This window comes from Macaca fascicularis, chromosome 9 (assembly GCF_037993035.2).
Source record: "Macaca fascicularis isolate 582-1 chromosome 9, T2T-MFA8v1.1".
NCBI classification, from domain to species: Eukaryota; Metazoa; Chordata; class Mammalia; order Primates; family Cercopithecidae; genus Macaca; species Macaca fascicularis.
This window is the reverse complement of record NC_088383.1, coordinates 141,178,359-141,197,167: the sequence shown is the minus strand read 5'-3', so window position 1 is coordinate 141,197,167 and position 18,809 is coordinate 141,178,359. Positions and strand designations below refer to the sequence as shown.

At 57.0% G+C, this 18,809-nt stretch overlaps 1 protein-coding gene across 1 annotated transcript in view; it reads right to left on the bottom strand.

Annotated features, from left to right (window-relative positions):
• The window catches only part of JAKMIP3 (Janus kinase and microtubule interacting protein 3), a 77,104-nt gene that overhangs the window by 16,885 nt on the left and 41,410 nt on the right, over nt 1–18,809 (bottom strand). The window contains 10 exon segments of the mRNA XM_065521625.2: nt 4,580–4,657; nt 4,743–4,811; nt 5,556–5,621; nt 8,535–8,594; nt 8,886–8,984; nt 10,175–10,273; nt 13,144–13,206; nt 13,554–13,637; nt 16,661–16,789; nt 18,100–18,228. Coding sequence (XP_065377697.1) covers nt 4,580–4,657; nt 4,743–4,811; nt 5,556–5,621; nt 8,535–8,594; nt 8,886–8,984; nt 10,175–10,273; nt 13,144–13,206; nt 13,554–13,637; nt 16,661–16,789; nt 18,100–18,228 — 876 coding nt within the window.

The following is an 18,809-nucleotide window of genomic DNA, read 5'->3' as shown; positions in this document are numbered from 1 at the left end:
ATTATCTGTGACATTAGGGTGGAAAAGGTGGATGGCTGAGTAGACAAATGCTGCCTGGGGGGCGGGGTGGGGGGCTGCCATCCTGGAGGTGCATACATTTCCTTTTCCTCTTTACACGTGCCTCACACACACCTCAAAGTAATGCTGAAAGAAAACATTGGAATATTTTTGTACAATCTTTTTCTTTTTTTTGTATGAAGGACAAATTTGAAATTATGCCATAAAACCTGGAGGCCATCACCCTCATAAAAATTACCCAAATTCTTCCAGGCCCTCAAAACAGTGTTTGACATCAAAGAGCAACTGACAAGCTGGGTGAAATATTTGCAATGTACCATTCTTCTGAGTGAGGAAATAAAGGAAATATTTGCAATGGATGGCAAAGGGCTGGTTGCCTTCTTTTATCAAGAACTCTGACCAAAAGGTAGATAGCATGAGAGAGAGATGGGAAAGGTCACAAACAGACGTGGCGTGGAGTTGCATAGAAACATGTTAAACTTTGAGCTCACCAGGAGACACGCCTGCTAGGACTGCACCAGGCAGCTGCACACCATGCGGTGGAAGTTTGGGGTGCAAGTTGTACCTACTACGGGGAGAAATATTCGACAGTTCCTAACAATGCAAGTGTGCATAACCCTTTGGTCGATCCAAAGACTATTTCCTGCAGATAATTTCTATTTGTGTGTTGGGATGTCAGAAATGGATAGGAATTGCTATTTTGCTGGTGACAGCTAATGCATGGACACTACCTAAGTCCACTACTGGGGACAAACAGTCCATGATACGCTCACACCAAGTCGCCCCTTGGGCTGGTGGGAAGCGCCCTGGCTGTGCACGGTCAGGTGAAAGGGAAGCATGCTGCAGCTCGTTGGGGTTCTCAGGCTATCCATGAAAACGTACATGCACACACGTGGGGTGTAATCCAGGAAGGAAAAGAGAACCAGCAAGTGGGTCCCCTTTGTTGGTGGCATCTGGAGTCCAGAGAACAGGAACGGGAAGAAAATGTCCTTTCCTACTGTGAACATTTCCTACCATTGGCGTGATGACCATCTCTCAGAAGATTTCAGACAGCAAGCCTTAGATAAGCATGGGGACCCCACTTTTGCAAAAATACTATGCATATCCCCATCCTGCCAAGAGACCACCGGGAGAGAAACCAGAATGCCCACAGTCTTTCTCTGTGTGCTGGGTACATGGTGAATTTTTTCTTGGATTTTTCTGTGTTGTAAATTAGAACTGTACATTGATTCTTTTTTCATTCAGGAAAAAAAATGCAATATTAAAAAAAATGCATGCCCTTCTCTTCCCTTTCCTGTCTCAAGGTGGGATGGATTTAAAAACCTTTGCACAATCCTTAGCTCTTTTCCTCTTCACCTATGCATCACCCACAAAGCACCTGCTGCCTGCCAGGCCTTGTGCTGGTCTAGGAGACCAGATGGTAGCAGATGCACACGATCCCTGCTTGCCCCATAGAAAGGCAGACCCATTTCCACGAGTGGGGCATGTCAGGGCCACCTCACTGGGAGTCAGGGAAGGTTTCCTAGAGGAGATGAGGTACTAAACTGAGGCTTGCAGTGTCAGTCAGGGATGGGCAGGAGAAGGAAAGGGAGGGAGCCCCAGAAGGACGGAACAGCATCAGCGAAGGCTGGGTGGGGTCCTCCGTCTCCTGGCCTGTGGTGGTGGTGGCTGCATAGCAGTGGAGATGCCTACCAAGTAGGCTGATCCCTAGCTGGATCCCAGCTGCCTCTCCACCCAGGAAGCGACGTGGGCCTTGGTGCTCATGGGAGATCACTGTTCTAGAGGGTTCTTCCTCATCCACCAGAGAGGAACCTGTCTATGCCAGCAATCAGCATGAACAGGATGAGGAAAATGAGGGGGTATGAGGAGGCTGGAGAGCCAAGGGGCTTCGGGGGACAGAGACTGAGCTGAGGGGGGGAGGCGGGAGCCTAGAGCCTGCAGGACCTGTCGCCTCGCCAAGAAAGTCTCTCCAGTAAGGGCAGCCAGGCATCCCAGAAGGCGTGAGCAGAGGAGTATCAGCTGGCTGCGGCATGGATGGCCTAGGGCACTGAGGGGCCTCTGCTTTTTACATCAAGCAACCACCCACTTCCAGCCTTTTTCCTTCTGACCAAAGCAGGCAAGACCCAGAGGACTGCCCAGGAAGCTAATCCTGCAGCAGCCTGCGCCTGGGGGCCGCCCCATGAGCAGGGTGGACAGACATGCTGCGTGCTGCGCAGGTCCCTGGCCACCTGGAGGGACGCAGGTCTCACCACTGCTGGGGCCAGCTCACCCAGGACTGGCTCTCAGTACCCAGAGGCCATGAGGACAGTGGACCCCCGGGAAGGATAGCCAGCAACCTGTGAGCTGCTCCCACGCAGGCATGTGCACACGTGCTGGTCAGCAATAGTGAAACTAACCATAGAAACAGGAGGGTCATTACCAGTTTAGCCAGGACTAGCCTCCATGCCCAGCATCTTACAGGAACTCCCAATCCCTAGTGGTTACTGGCTGAGTTGGGCCTCAAACACAGGTCATCTGCTTCCAAAGCCTCCCATGGCTCCCACACTGGCTTCCACAGCAACTGACATGGGCCTTGCACCCCTGCCCAGGATGCCAGGTGCCTGGTGTGACTGCTCTTTGCTCTGTAGCGTTCTGCTTTTGAGCCCTGGCCCCTCTATGTGAGGAACTTGAATCCACAAGTGCGGGAAGGAGAGATGCCTAGTGCAGCAGTCATGGCTGTGGGTGCAGGGGAAGAATGCTGAGATTCGACTCCTGCCTTCATTCTGACTGTGTGTCCTTGGGCAGGTCACCAGCTTCTGTGCCTGGCTGGCCAGATCACTGCCTGCCACATGGGAAAGCCTCTTGAGTAGGCTGTCATTATAATACTATCATTATCATCCTCATCATCACCACCACCATCATCACTATCACCATCATCATCAATCACCATTGTCACCATGATCGCCACCATCAATCACCATCATCACCATCATGATCGCCATCATCACCACCACTACCACCACTGTCATGATCATCACCACCATATCACCACCATCACTAACACCACCATCATCATGATCATCATCATCACCACCAGCATCATCACCTATCATCACCATTACCACTACTACCACCACCGTCATCATGATCATTGCCATCATCACCATAACTATTATCACCATCATGATCACCACCATCACTACCAGCATCATCATCACTATTATCACCATCATCACTACTACCACCATCATCATGATCATCGCCATGATCATCACCATCATCATGACCACTACTACCATCATCATGATCATCATCGCCACTACATCACCACCATCATCACCATCTCCACCACCGTCATCACCATAACCATGATGACCATCATAATCACCATCATCACTACCACCAGCATCATGATAACCATTATCACCATCATAATCACCGTCATCACCATCACCACTGCCATCATCATGATCATCACCACCATCATCACCATCACCACTACCATCACCATCATCACCATAACCATTATTACCATCACCACTACCACCATCATGATCATCGCCACTATCATCACCATTATCACCATCACTACCACCGCCATCACCATAACCATTATCACCACCATGATCACCATCATCACCATCAAGATCACCATCATCACTACCACCAGCATCATGATAACCATTATCACCATCATAATCACCATCATCACCATCACCACTACCACCACCATCATCATGATCATCATCACCACCACCATTACCACCATCACCACCACCACCACTACCACCATCACCATTATCACTGCCAGCAGAATCATCACCACCACCATTGTCATCATCACCATCATCATCATGATCATCATCACCATCACTCTGAGAGTTCCCAGGCTGACTTGGCCCCAGGAATGAGCATTTTCATCCCAGCCCACCATGACAGTCAAGATCCTGCCTGCTGGGCTGGGTCCCAAGGTGAACCTCTTGGTGGTGACACTTGTCTTTCCACAACACGACCTGAATATCCTCCCGGTCGTACCTTCCGTCACATGATAGGAGTCCAGCAGGGACAGATGATTGCTTGTGCAGTCACGGGGGAAGTAGCTCCCAGCAGGAGAACCCAGTTCTGAAGCCTAGTTTTCAACCTAGAAATGTCCTATGCTCCTCCCAGCCACAGCAGATGAAATAAAACAAGACCACGCCTTCCACTAGTGAGCAGCCACCGGTTTCTCAGGGGAGGGGTGGGAGGTAGACACCAGCCCACACCAATGCCTGGACAGCCTTTAGGAATCGGGGTGTGTTTGTGAGCCCGAGTGACCTGCACAAAGACTGTAGAACGTTCTCATGGCACAGTGTGGGTTTAGGCCCCCTCAACTAATCCTGCTCTGTTTATGAAGCTCCAAGTGAAGACCCCATCAGGCAGCTCTGGAGAGCCAGGGCCTGCTGTGCAGGTGTCATTAGGGGCTGTTAGGGGCCCTGTAACCTGATTCGCATAGGCATCTGAGGCACCGCTGGGCACCTGAGCCACGTGGCTGTTTTCACCCCAATGCCCCTCCCCAGGGTTCCAGCAGCCTTGTGCCTCTCACCTTGTGGGCCTGGTCCAAGGCCTGTTTCCGGTAGTCCAGCTCCTCGTCCAGGTAGCCCTTCTGCTTACTGAACAGCTCCTGAAACACAGGAGGACCATGCCTCTGTCTCGGATGTCCCACCTGCAGCGCCGAGCCGCAGAACCTCAGGGAAGGTGCCACCAACCTTCTCACTCTCCAGATCCACCATCTTCCGCTGCAGTGCCGCCTCTGTCTCCTCAATCTGCTGGAGCCACTGGGCACAAACAGAACAAGCAGGACAATGACCCCTAGGGTCCCCCACCCCGGCTTGCGGAGACAGCTGAGAGAGAAGCCAGGGCAGCCTGGGTCTTCCTTCCTCTTCTCCTTAGGGAGGGGAGAGCCCAGCCCTCTCCAGGGAGTTGGGGCTGCGCTGGAATCATGGCCCTGCCCCTCCCACCCTTCAGGTGTCCAGGAAGTCTGCCCCTGATACTACCTCCAGGAGAGAAGAGACGCTGGCTTGGGGCACTGTGGGAGAGACACATCTGCAGAGCTCTGCCACCAAGGGCGGGGAGGGGTGGCCTGTTTCTCCAAACCCCTATGTGCCAGGAGCACCCCTTCTCCTTGCTGTGGGAGGCCCAGCCCACCAGGCAGGTCAGGGCCAGGGGTGGGACTAGGAGCAAGTGGTGGGCTGGGTGGCCCCAGAAGGGGGTCAGGATAAGTTGAACAGAGAATGCTGCCTGCAGACTCACCATACCTTCCCGCCTTTAGGAAGAAACCCAGACAGGGTTGCTGTCAGAGCAAAGTGGAGCTGAATCTGTCCTTTGCAAACATGCACAGTGGGTGCTGTCTGACCTGAGTATGCCAGATCTCCCAGGGCAGACAGGGTTTAGTGGACCCCCCAAACCCGGTCCTGCAGGCCACCAAGGTCCTCCCAAGAAGATCACCTTCTCTGAGCTGAGCAGGGCAGGAGACCCCAGGAGCCGGGCCCTCTCCCGAGTGTCCACACAGCTGCTCTTACCTTTTCGGCCAAGGTCAGGACTGTCCTGGCTTGTATGACAACCACCTGCTCCTCATTGGTCAGGTTCTGCATCCAAAAGCAGAACACAGGTGTGGTCAGAAGCAGTGCCTTTGGGGGTGAGGGTGAGTGACGGATGCATGGGGAGGCTGACTGGGGACGCCTGGGTGCCGGGTCACAGCTAAAAAGCGCTTTGACTGACATCTCCCTCCCAGCATCTCTGACACCCTCGACTCTCAAGCTTGTTCCCTCCAGGTGCTGTCGATTTTGTTTTCTCTCGTCCTCCCTCTGCTGGTAACCACCAGGTCTAGGTAACCAGCTGAGGCAGATACAGATGCACTGCTCAGTGCAGGCAGAGGCTGCCACGACATCCCCAGCAGCAGCTGCTACTCTGCCCAGCTTGTCCCCTTCTGTGTCTAAAGCCAGCCTCTGCATGTGCACCTGTGGTTACGAAAACACCACTTGGAACAGTGGAGGAGAGACCACACGTTCACGGCTGTGAAATGGCTGAATCCCTGGAAGGTTTTGTCTTTTTACGCATGTTTTATTCATCCTTCCTCCCCACCTGAGGGGACCCTGGGTGGCCCTTCTGGGTAAAATGATTACGGCTTTGGATGTGGGCACCTCACACTCTCAGACCCCGCTGCAGCCTGCATCCAGACCAGGGCTTCCCCGCTCTAGCTCACGAGTTGGCTGGGGCTGGGTGCCCGGTCCCTGCGGGGAAGGGAGGCCCTTGCTCCTCTCCCCAGAGCCTCTCTGATTCATGCCAGATCACTCCAAAAGCCCTGTCCATGCCGTTCTCTCCCTAGAGTGCAAGCTCCCTAATGGCAGGCAACTCTTACTGTACCCCCCCCCAACATCCTCACGGGTCTCCCCCACCCCCAACGTCCTCACGGGTCTCCTCCCCACAACATCCTCACAGGTCTCCCCCCCGCCAAAGTCCTCATGGGTCTCCCCCCCAACAACGTCCTCACGGGTCTCCCACAGAGGGGAGTCAGGCTCAGTCTGTAGTCCATGGTGGGGGCCAGCTGCACTCCTGACTCAGGCAAGAACCTCATCCTGCACGGCTGGGGCTGGGTGCCCTCATCTCTCCTGCCCTGTTCCCTTCTCCCATGGCAGGGCTGGGCAGGGCTAGGCAGGCCACAGACTTCTCCCAACACTTTAAGTTGGGGAGGCTGAGCAGTTGGCTTCAGGGTGATGGAGGGAATCTACCCGATGTGGTTAAACCACAAGGTGCATGTGAAGCTTGCTCAACACTGACTGCACAGACAGGCTTGAAGGGATGCAGTCAGCCTGTCGTCAGGAGCTCCCCAGCATCTCCACAGGTCCCCTGAGCTTAAGCCTGGCCATGAGTCCTCCAGTCCCCAACTTCCTCCATCCCTGGGCTCTGTGACGATGGCCTCAGAGGCTGCATGATGACTGCAGGGCCATCACACTCAGTGGCACTCTTGGTGGACAGCTATGGGGCTGGGCAGGAACCCTGAAATAGGCCTGGGCGTGGCTGGATGTCCCCAACTCTGCCACTACATCAGCTCTGTGACCCTGGGCAGTACCTCTGGGGACTCAGCCTCTCCAACTGTGAATCAGAGAGTTGCCCAATACAGTTCCCAAGACCTCATGAGGGGGCTGATACCCAGGACTGGACCCCAGAGCATGTCAGGTCCACGGCCACCCTGCTGTGACTCTTCAGCCACCTGTGACCACAATGGAGCCCCAGGTCTGAAAGAAGCAGACCCATACCCAGAGCCTCCCTGCTGAAAGCACCCCTGCCTTGTGCCTCACTGCTCCCCAGGGGCTGGGCAGGCAAGGGGAGAAGGGAGTCCTCTGATGCAGGACCCTGGATGGAGGGAGTAGATCAATGAAGGTAGGATGATGGATGGATGGATGGAGGGAGGGAGGGGCTGTGGATGGATGGAAGGATAAAGGATGAAGGATGGAAAGATGGATAAATAGCTTATGGAGGATGGATGGATGAATGGTGGATGGAGGATGCATGGATAAATTATGGAGGGTGGATGGATTGATAGATGGATTCTGGAGAATGGATGAATGAATGGAGGATAAAGGATGAAGGATGGATGGAGAATGAATAGATGGATTATGAAGGATGGATTATGGAGGATGAATGGGAGATGGATGGATGGGTGAAAGATTAATGGGTAGAATATGGTAGATGGAGAAGGAATGGATGGAGGATTGTGGATAGAGGACAGATGGAGGATGGAGAATGGATGGATTAGTGATGATGGATGATGGATGGATGGAGGATGGATGGACATATTGTGGATGATAGATAAATTCATGGATTAAGGATGATGGATGAAGGATAGATGAAGGATGGAGGACGGATAGATGGATTATGGGGGATGGATGGATGGATTACACAGGATAGATGGATGGATAGATATAAGACAGAGCATGAATGAAGGGCTAGGTAGATAATGCATTGATGGGGAATAAATGGATGGAGAGCGCAGGATTAGTGATGGACGAATGAAAAGTGGGATGAAAGGGTGCGTTTACTTTGCCCACTCAGTAATTAACATCCTTTCAAGGAGTTTGCTATAGAAATTGGAACTCTGCCCCAATGAAATTTAGGGGTTATCTATAGAGTATGCTTCTTCCCCCAAGCCAAGGAAGTGGAATCCCTAAGGGTCTTGGCTTGTCTAAGAGCAACAGCCCCCCCATCCTCACGGCAAGTCTGGAAGGGCTGAGAGAGAGACCCCAGAAGCTGGGCAGTGTGACGGGAAGTGCCGTCAGCTGGAAGAACCAGGTGTGCACAGCAGAGGTCCCACTGGGCCCTGGAGCAGTGTGAGGAAGCCTCCGATTCTAAGCAGGCTCTGGGCCGCGGGAAGGGTCTCAGGCAGCGTGGCCCATGGCAGGGCTGTGGGAGGCTGGTAGGACTCCTGGACCCCAGAGGGGCAGGGCTGGGCTGGGGGTTGTGGGTGTGAGGGGCATGCACAAGCCAGGAGAGCGACATACACTTACGGCGTTATCGCCCAGGATGTCCAGCTTCTTCATCAGCTCCGCGACCACAATGTCCTAAGGCACAGAGGACAGGCAGGGGTGAGCGGCCTCGGGTGGGCAGAGAGGGCGAGGCAGGGCGGGACAGGGCATGGGGCGGGGTAGAGGGGGCGTGGCAGAAGGGGCGGGGCGGAACAGGGCATGGGGCGGGGTAGAGGGGGCGGGGCGGAACAGGGCATGGGGCGGGGCGGAAGGGGCGGGGTGGGGCGGAAGGGGCGGAAGGGGCGGAAGGGGCGGGGTGGGGCGGGACAGGACATGGGGCGGGGCGGAAGGGGAGGGGTGGGGCGGAAGGGGCGGGGCGGGGCTCACAGTCACGCCTTCGGCCTCGCAGTACACCTGGAGGGGGCTCTTCCCATCCACGAAGGGCGTGTGGTGGAAGTTGATGGCGGGTGACTTCCTCTCCCTCTCCTAGGACAGAGGGGCAGAAGGGTGAGCCGCTTCCTTCCCATCCCTTCCCTCCAAGAGGGCTGTGCTGGGGCCTGAGGAACATGGGCCAAGACCATGGAACCAAGGATCAACACAGCATTTATGAAAACCAAACCGCAGCAGCAGCCGTGGTGGCAGAACTTGCACTGGACCTGGACCGGCCCACGAGGACCGCGCCCCTGTGTATTCGCCGACCCCAGATGGGCCGGGCAGAGTTGATCACACTCCAGTCACGTGGCCTGGGCAGTCCCCACCCTGAACCCACGGCACATCCCTCGGTGAATCCCAGGGGCTATGGGGAGGACCAGGGGAGGGGCTGCAGGTCGCATCCCCTGCAGGCCTAACCAGAAGAGTCTCTGGAGGACACAGGCCAGTGCTGCTGCCACTGTCCCCACAGGCAAGCCCACGTGGCCGAGGTCATCCACACATGGCGTGACCACACAGCTGCCCTGTCCTCCGGCGGTGGACGGGAGGGCTCTAAGAGGGGCTCTAGCTGGACTCCGAGGCCTCAGGTGCTGGCCCCAGACGGAGGCCTCGCGGTGTGTGTGGTGCTCGGCAGGGACGGCCCCTGTGTGGGCCACTTCCTCCCAGCCCCACAGGTGGACTGCCCTTATCCTGAAACAATCACAGGGATGTGGCTGCTCACACCCGGCCTAAGCTCCCTGGTGGGATCCCCCTCCTCCCTCCTCCTGTGCAGGTCATGGCAGAGGACACAGGGCCAGGGACAGCAGGGCACAGGCAAAGGGCTGCCAGTCGCCGCGTGGCCCCCACTGCCCTCACTCAGGGGCAAGAAACAAATGTCTGCCGACCACCGAGGCCTGGGCATGGCCGCACACCAGCTGCAGCAGGGCCACGGGGGTGGATGGAGGACGGACATGCCGGCTCTTCGGCCCACAGATCTGGAGGAGATGCTGCACTGTCACCCGTCGTGCTTTTGTTTTGTTTCCCTGAATGACACTGAGCTCCATGGCCCATGTTCCCCATTGACACATGCTTTGGGTGGCCGGTATGAAGAGGTGGCGATTTACAGCCATTTGCCTCTTTCCTCCCTGAGCCAGCCTTTTGGGTTCATGTTCAGGGGTTTATGTGGGTTAGGAAGGCTGAGGACTGGATCCCTGACACAGCCACAGGCCATGGCCACAGGCCACAGTGCCGGCCATTGGCCCAGCTACCTCAAGCTCCAGGATCCTGAACTCCAGCAGCTCATTTTGGTCTCTGGCATCCTGCACCTCGTGTCTAAGCCGAGCCTCTTCCGTCTCCATTTGTTTGATCTATAACATAAAAGATGCATGAGGTGAGGGGTCTGGTTCTCTCCCACCAGAGGTCTTGGAAGGACAACTCCAGGCTGACTGGACAGCGGCTAACTGGACAGCTGCTGGCTGTCGGGGAGGCCAGTTGGCTGGCCAGGTGCCCAGCCCTGGAAGCTCCTCACAGCCCTGGGTATGTTTGGGTCTGTCCTAGTGAGACGGCCCAGCCATCCGGTGGTGGGTGGGGCTGGGCAGGCAGCACCGCATACCACAAGCCAGGAGCCTGGAGGTCATAGTGGGGCCCTGAGCCTCGGTGGCCCCTGGGCAGGGAGGGGGAAGGGAGGCGTCAAGGATAAACGTCTCCAACAGGGGCTGTGCACCGCAAGCCAGGAGCCTGGGGGCCTTAGTGGGGCTCTGAGCTAGGATGAGGAAGGGAGGTTGTGGAGGATAAATGTCCCAAGTAGCTCCCCTCCCTGGTGCCCCTTGGAGCCCAGGCTGTTCCCAATGGAAGGAGTGGGTACCGTGGTCACCTGGCCACCAGAATTCACTTGGCTAATTAAGGGGTTGTTTAAGCGGAACCAGTTGGGAGTAAACCGGATGCAAGAGTCCCCCATGCCTTCCAAAGGGTAAATGACATGGCCCATGGCACGGGTCCTCAGCAGCCTCATGGGGGCAGGGTCCACCGGGGCAGACAGCTGTGTGTATGGACAGGGTCCACCAGGGGCAGACAGCTGTGTGTATGGACAGGGTCCACCAGGGGCAGACGGCTGTGTGTATGGACAGGGTCCACCAGGGGCAGACGGCTGTGTCCATCCCCTGCAGCTGAGCTTGGGGGACTGAGGGAGCTGCTCCAGTGCTCAGGGGACCAAGATAAACTCAGGAGCATCCTCAGAGTGAGCCGGCTCAGGGGGAGCTGGACCCTCCCGCAGGGCCAGCTGTGTGCCGCTGCACAGTGGGCCTACCGTGGAAAACCTGCAGGGCCAGGAACGTGAGCCACTCCCATGTAGCCAGAGAAAAGCATGGCTCCAGGTGTGCACATGGGCACGTGTGTATGTGCACAAGCATTTCTGTGTGTGTGCCAGCATTTCTGTGTGCATGTGTTCAAGTGCGCATGCAAACATTTCTGTGTGTGCCGTGTTCAAGTGTGCATGCAGGCATTTCTGTGTGTGCGCAAACATTTCTGTGTGTGCCGTGTTCAAGTGTGCATGCAGGCATTTCTGTGTGTGCATGTGTTCAAGTGCACATGCAAACATTTCTGTGTGTGCTGTGTTCAAGTGCGCATGCAAACATTTCTGTGTGTGCCGTGTTCAAGTGCGCATGCAAACATTTCTGTGTGTGCCGTGTTCAAGTGTGCATGCAGGCATTTCTGTGTGCATGTGTTCAAGTGTGCATGCAGGCATTTCTGTGTGTGCATGTGTTCAAGTGCGCATGCAAACATTTCTGTGTGTGCCGTGTTCAAGTGTGCATGCAGGCATTTCTGTGTGCATGTGTTCAAGTGTGCATGCAGGCATTTCTGTGTGTGCATGTGTTCAAGTGCGCATGCAAACATTTCTGTGTGTGGGTGTTTAAGTGTGTGCCCTTAAGTGCATGTGAATCTCTGCCTGTGCCAGTATTTACTTGGCACACACAGCATTGTGCTGAGCCCTGTGGAAACAGCTCTTGTAATTTAAGAGATGTTCCATGTGTCCACAGGAAACATGGGGGTGTCGTTCGCCATTCAAGATGTGAACCAAGCCTAAAGCAGGACCCCCAGAGGGCATGACCGGCCATGGTCTGACAGCAGTGCAGGGGCTGTGGTGGACGTCTCCGTTTGTCTGAAGCTCTGTCCTGCTGGCACACGTCAGACTCGTCAGCCAGGCTACCCTGGCTTCTCCCCAGAGGGCCGCACCTGCCAGTGTGAGATACTGCTGCCTCCTCAGGACACCTGTCCCTGCCCATGGACAAGTGGGGCAGGGGTCACAACACGGAGCACCCCTCACCCGTGCGTGGTAATGACAGCCCTGCTGGCCCTCCTGCCCCTGGACCCGTAGCCAGTCCCGCCCCAGACTCGGGCCACATCACCTGCTCCCACAGTTGCGGGGTGCACCCCTCTTGGGATGGCTCTGGATTGCCCAGACCTAAGTCTAGGGCCCTTGGTGCTGTGACCCCCTCTTTAACCCAGTGCATGGAGCAACTGAGCCAGGTGGGCCTGATGTGGTGGGGAGGTGCCCTGAGAGAAACCTACACTCCCTTCCCTGCACCCCAGGCAGAAGCTAAGGCCACCGAGAGCAGCCTGGCCGCACGTCGCATGTTCTGATCTGTTTTTCGTCTGAGAAAGTCTTCCAGCCCACAAAGCCCGGGCCAGGGTGGGGGTGGGGGCGGGGGTGGGGCATCACTTTGGGAGCCTCTTGTCATCCGGGGCCAAGACAGCCTGGACCTGGGTCTGCCAGGTGACGCCCTGGCAAAGTCTCAAACACGCACTCGCTCAACCAGGCTGGTCCGTGGGCTCTTCCCTGACGACCCTCCAGCTTCCCCACAGGCGTTGCTGGAAGGAGACTTCCCTGACCCAGCCAGGCTTCCCAGGGGGATAATCCCAGTGGTCTCAAAAGGGCACCTCTGTCACGATGCGCTAACCAGCCGACCCACAGAACCATCAGCACAACAGGACACGAATGGAGATGCTGCTGCAGACGGGCCTGCCCGGACCCCGGAGAACAGGCCCCAGCTCCCTCTGTCCAGGCTGTCCTCCTCCCCAGGGCTCCTGACAGGGTCCCGCAGGAGGGAGCAGAGCAGAAGGGGCCTGGGGCAGAGCCATTCAGAAGCCTCAGCCCTTGCTCCACCCTTCGCAGGGACCACTGCAGCCCCCAGGAGTATAGAGCAAGTCCTGCCAGGGTCTCCAGGGGTTCGGGGCTCACCTTTTCCACAAGCTCTTGATTTCTCCGGTACAGCGCCTGCTTTTCTTCAATCCATTTCATATCCTTGAAAATTGAATTGAAAGAAATAAAGACATGGAGAGAGGAACTCATAAACTAACGTTTAAATCGTGATGTGGCAGAACACCAAAGACCAGTCTGGTCAATGTGGCAAAGCCCCATCTCTACAAAAAAATACAAAAATTAGCCGTGCGTGGTGGCACATGCCTGTGGTCCCAGCTACTTGGGAGGATGAGGTGGGAGGATGAGGTGGGAGGATGGCTTGAGCCCAGGGGTCGAGGTCGAGGTTGTAGAAAGTTATGATCGCACCACTGAAGCTTGTCTTCAAGTGCAGCCAAATACTTCCCACCCACGTGTGCCCCCTACGCCCGCACAGATGGCTGCAGGCTCACCTGCCCTTGCTCTGCCAGGGCCTTCTCCAGGTCCTCGATCCGTGCCTGTGCCCTCTGCACTTCGGCTTGTAGCTGCTCACGGGTCTGTAAGATGGGAGGAAAAATACATCAAATTTTCTCTAAAAGCCAGAGAGACAGCACACACACTCGCGAGATATCAGAAGGGTCTGTCTTTTGGTTCAGTTCATTGAGAAGTGGCTGTTCACCCTTCCTTTGGAAGAGATGCTTTCTAAGAGAGGGAGAACTGTTTTCTGTTGTTGTTTTTTGTTTGTTTGTTTGAGACAAGGTCTGGCTCTGTCATCCAGGCTGGAGCTCAGTGGCACAATCTTGCCTCCCTGTAACCTCTGCCTCCTGAGCTCAAGTGATCCTCCCATCTCACCCTCCCGAGCAGCTGGGACCATAGGCGTGCACCACCACACCCTGCTAATTTTTGTATTTTTTGTAGAGACGGGGTTTCACCATGTTGCCCAGGCTGGTCTCAAACTCCCAAGTTCAAACAATCTGCCTGCCTCTGCCTCCCAAAGTGCTGGGATTACGGGAGTGAGCCACTATGCCCAGCCCTGGAGGGAGAACTTTAAGGCTTATTTGAAGCAAGAGATCTCACTTAGATTCCAAGGGGAAATTCTGCAGGTTAATTTTGAGGACTTGTTAAGAGAAATCTTTGTTTACAGGATGGCACAGCTGATGAGGATGACTGATGCCTAGTGTGTGCTCAGCCCTGCCAGGTGCCGGCCAGAGGGCTTTGTTCGAAGGACTCTCCACACGGACCCGCTGGAAGCCCCAGCTGGTGTGGCTGCCTATACTGGAGCTGCTCTGCTGGAAGCCCCAGGTAATGCGGCTGCCTGTGCAGGAGCTGCCTCGGCCCAGGGCTCGCTGCCTTCCTGAATTTTGTGTTCCTTAACTGACTCCCAGAGCCCGCCGCACGTCTGCAAGAAAAGTCCTGGTGCTTTCCCTGTCAGCATCCTGGTTTGTGAAGTCCCTCCCGAACGCCACCAATGCTTCTAGCCAAGGTCTGAGCCACCCTCCCTTAATTCAGTTTGCTCTGGTGGCTCCGAACCATGGGGCATTTCACCCCACGGTGGCTCCTGCTCTCCTGGGGATAGCTTCCAAGGGAGGGGTGCGTTTCGGGACCACAGGGTCAGAGGATCCAGCCGGGGTGGGGGATGGGCGAAGGTGTGGCCTGTGGTGCCCCCCGAGTGCTAGGTCCCAGCTCCCTGCCCCCAGGCCCTCCTGGGCTCCTGCCACCACCCTGGCCTCTTCCCTCCCTTAAGGGGTCACAATCGTGGGTGTGAGCCCTTGGGTTGGAGAATCCTCAGCAGAGGGAATTCTAGTGAGTCCTGACCCTGCTTCCAGACAGGGAAACGGAGCCCACAGAGGGCTGTGGGCCCCCCGCAGCCTCAGGACCGTGGCAGGGATGGGCCCACGTCCATGTCTTCAGACGCTTGTCCTCTCCCACCCCCTTCCTTATCCTGAGGCTTCCTCGACTTCCACAGTGAGGAGCGACATTTCCAATTATAATACAGAATCAGACTGCGGGATGCCGGCTAGTCTATTTTCTTCATTAATCTTTTCTGTATCTTCCAATTTCTAAAATAACCATGCAGCCCCTCTTGGCGTCAGATTTTCCTCTGATTCTAAATGACATTAAAAAATTTTTACATGCAATTTGGACATTTTCACTCTCTAAGCAAAGCTTCTGAGTTCTGTGTTTTCATGTGGCCCCCGAGCAAATGTTTCTCTGGCAGCTGACAGGAAAAAGGGAAGACAGGACGTTTCCTCCAGCTCCCCCAGCTCCTGGCGAGCTTGGCCAGGAGGATGCGGCTGCTGCCCCGCCCCTGCTGTGGGGGGAAAGGCTGGGCCCGTGAGGCTCTGGGCCGTCTCGGGACTGCCGTGCTTTATGATGCTCTGAGCCAAGGCTTTGACTTTTTCCTTTCTCCAAGGGTCATGAAAAAATTAAGTCAAAGTGAAAGCAGCGATATTTAAAGTCCCCAGTTACGCAGACAAATCTCTCTGAGCCTCAGGAGGGGGAGTCAGGCCTCCCCACTCAGGACAGGAGGAGGGGCACGGAGGGGCAGAGCACTCCCTTAATTTTCACAACAGACATCCCCAGTGCGGTGCCAGGAAGGCAGGAGGGAAACCAGCCATGTCACCAGGGTGGTCTAGGTGGACAGAGGGTGAGGCCGGCGGCTCCCTGGGGGCACTAGTGTGGACCACACTAGGGGTGCTCTGTGCACACTCTCCCCTCGCCCCAAGAGGTCCATTCCCCACCCAGCTCAGCCACCCTAAGTTGCAGAATTGCTGGACACTGGCGTCTCTGGCCCTGCAGGGTGGTTGTGGGGTGGGGGAGGCTGATGGGAACCCCACACCCCACAGCTGCCCGCTCTGGAGAACCCCTCAGCTCCCCCAGAAAGCAGCCCGTCTCGCTGTGAGGGGCACCAGGTGCAGGTCCTTCAGCGGTTTCCCTTCCAAGCCTCAGGAAGTGAGGGGGGGTGGCGAGAGGACCCCCGACCTATGACCCATGCTCTCCCCACAACGCCTGGTGCCTGCACTACCCCCCGCGGCCCGCAGAGGGCACCCGCCAGCCACACTGGGGCCTTTCCTGGGGGACGATGCTAAGGTGAGCCAGGGAAGCAGGTGGAGGGACACGGCCGCTGGGATCCTGCCCAGTGGGGAGGCCCAGGGAGAGGGTCCAGGGCCAGGGCAGGCACAGCCTGCGTGAGCATGAATGACCTCCGCAAGTTTCAACACTGACCTCGATGCTGCCATGGGTCACTGCCATCCTGCCAAGAGCGGGAGAGGAAGTCTGGAAGGAGACCCATCCTGGGCGTTGTGGGCCCCTGCCACCACCACCATCCCCCAGGACACTCACACCTGTGCCTGGCACTGCTCTGGGCCACCCTCCCACCTGGGCCAGTTCCCAGCACCGGACTCCCCAATCCCTGGTTTTAATTGGCCTTCATGGGCACCATCAGGACCGGAGGCAAAGACAGGAGAGCAGGGGCTCAGACCCAGGAGGGATGGCGAGAGAGGTGTCCCAGCCCGGGCCATGGGGTCAAGCAGGAAGGCACAAGGGGGCCCGGAACGCGCGCGGTGGAAGTCATGTAGACCTTAACTTCTCGCTCTGCATCCAGCGTCCCTCCGACCTGCTCCTGCAACAAGGCGTAGGCGCGCTGCAGGGCCTGGTACTCCATGGTCAGCTGCCGGAACCTCAGCTCCGTCTCCTCCTTGGCCATGCCCTGGAGAGACACGGATGCCACACCCACAGAGACGCAGCGTCAGCGGCCAGCACCTCCTCCGACGGCGGGGCCCCGGGGCTTCCCTTCTCCCCAGACATCAAATGGTGTGTGTGTGGGGGGCGTCTCTCTAGCAGTGTGAGGGAGGGGACCCACTCCAGTGTGCAGGGAGGGGCGGCTGCCTGGGGACGCAGTGCTGTTTGGAGAAAGGTTTTCCCTGGAGAGGGGAGCACCGAGCCCTGCAGTGGGAGCTGAGCCGGCTGCACGGCCGAGGCCAGGGTGAGACTGCTGGGCTGGTGGCCATGGCCAGGGGCTCAGCTGGGGCTCCTGCTTGCCAGCCAGGCTGCCCTGACCCAGCAGACTCTCCGTTACCAACCAGGCCTGCATACGCTCTGCTCTGCTGAAATGCGTCCTGGGAAGAAAGCTGGGCTTTGTAAAGGGTGTAAAGTACCCCAGGCAGCACGTCTCCTCCCAGGCACACTCCTGCAGGCTCGCCCTGCTAGCTGCAGTGCCCCCCACCACCCCAGGGAGAAGACAGGTGAGCCTGGCCTTCAAAGGGTCCCAGTGGGCCCCCGGGGCTGAAAGGCTTGGCCATGTCCAGGAGTGACTGAGCCCAGAAACCTTGGCCTGGCCCAGTTCCCCTGCCCCACCCTGCACCTGAGGCTGTGCGAGAACGTCTCAGGTCCCTCAACAGGTCTGTGGCCACTGGGCCGCCCTCCAGGGTCTGCCAAGGGAGGCCCAATCCATGGCTGTGCCATTGGCTGCGGACCCCACTCCTTGTCCCACGGCCACAGGGCCTGCGTCCCACAACGCCAAGTCCTAGCTTCCGACGTGGTGCTGAAATGGCTGCCTGGACCTGAGGGTAGCCGTCCTTCCGGAAGAAGGGGCTGGTGGGCAGAAACGCCTGTGCTGTTATCAGAAAGAAAACTCCTGCTCAACACCCCTCTCACCCTAATGTGCTTTTGGCACTGGGACCAAACTCCCTGAAGAGTGGTTCGGACCCTCTTGGGGAGGCCCCTTAAGAAGGGAGAGCTCACCGTACCCCTGTGCAGAAGGGGTGGAGGCTCAATGGCAGGAGGAGGCAAGGTTTGGCCTTCATGGGAGCCAGAAGCGGGCCTCAGCCCACACCCCGAGCCACGTCATCGGAGCTTCTCACCACGTCCAAGCCAGCTATCAGCGGGTCAGTGCCAGTGAGGGCTGCCAAGGGCTTCCCTGTGAAAAGCTGGCAGCCCACGCCCAGCCAAGCCCAGGACCCAGCAGGAGACCCTCATTACCTCCTCCAAGCCCAGGACCCAGCAGGAGACCCTCGTTACCTCCTCCAAGTCGTCATCCGGGGTGCACGGGGTCTGGTCCGTCCTGTCTGTTTGGTAAGAGATGGAGGAACCGTCGGATTCCAGGGAGGCCTCTTCATCGTATCCAAAGAAGGTCTCCACAACAACCGGCTTGTGACCGAAAGGCAACATGTCAGTTCAAACCAGACCCAGGCACAGCTGCCTTCACCCGCCTCCTCCTCCTGCTGCCCAACGGTGGGGGCCACAGCCCCGCCCTGCAACACACTCCCATCTCTGTCCCCGGCCGTCTTGGTGCAGGCCGAGGAGGTGGCCTGGGTGTGAGGGGGCTCTATGGCAAGGCTGGCGGGGCAGGTGGGAGAGGGGCCTGGAGCCCCGTGGGCAAGCAGGTCCTGGACCTGCTCTCAGTGGTGGGGAATGAGGCCCTTCAGGGGGCGCCGTCCCTGCACTTTCCTGAGGGTGGTGCCCAGGATAATGGAATTGATGGTGGGTGCCTTCTCTGTGTGATCTCATTCCCAGTGATGCATTTCTGTTCTATTTTTTAAAGTTTCAGCCCTTGACTGATTGGAATAAAAACAAAAACAGGATCCTCCGCCAGCTGGTGTGAGAGGCCCTGCCTTCGGGGACCCCCCAGGTTCACCCTGATGTCTGCATCCTTAGGGTCCCCTCACCCCTGCTTTCGAGAATCACAAGATTCCTCATCTGGGTTTAGAAGTGTTACAAAACGCAAAGCC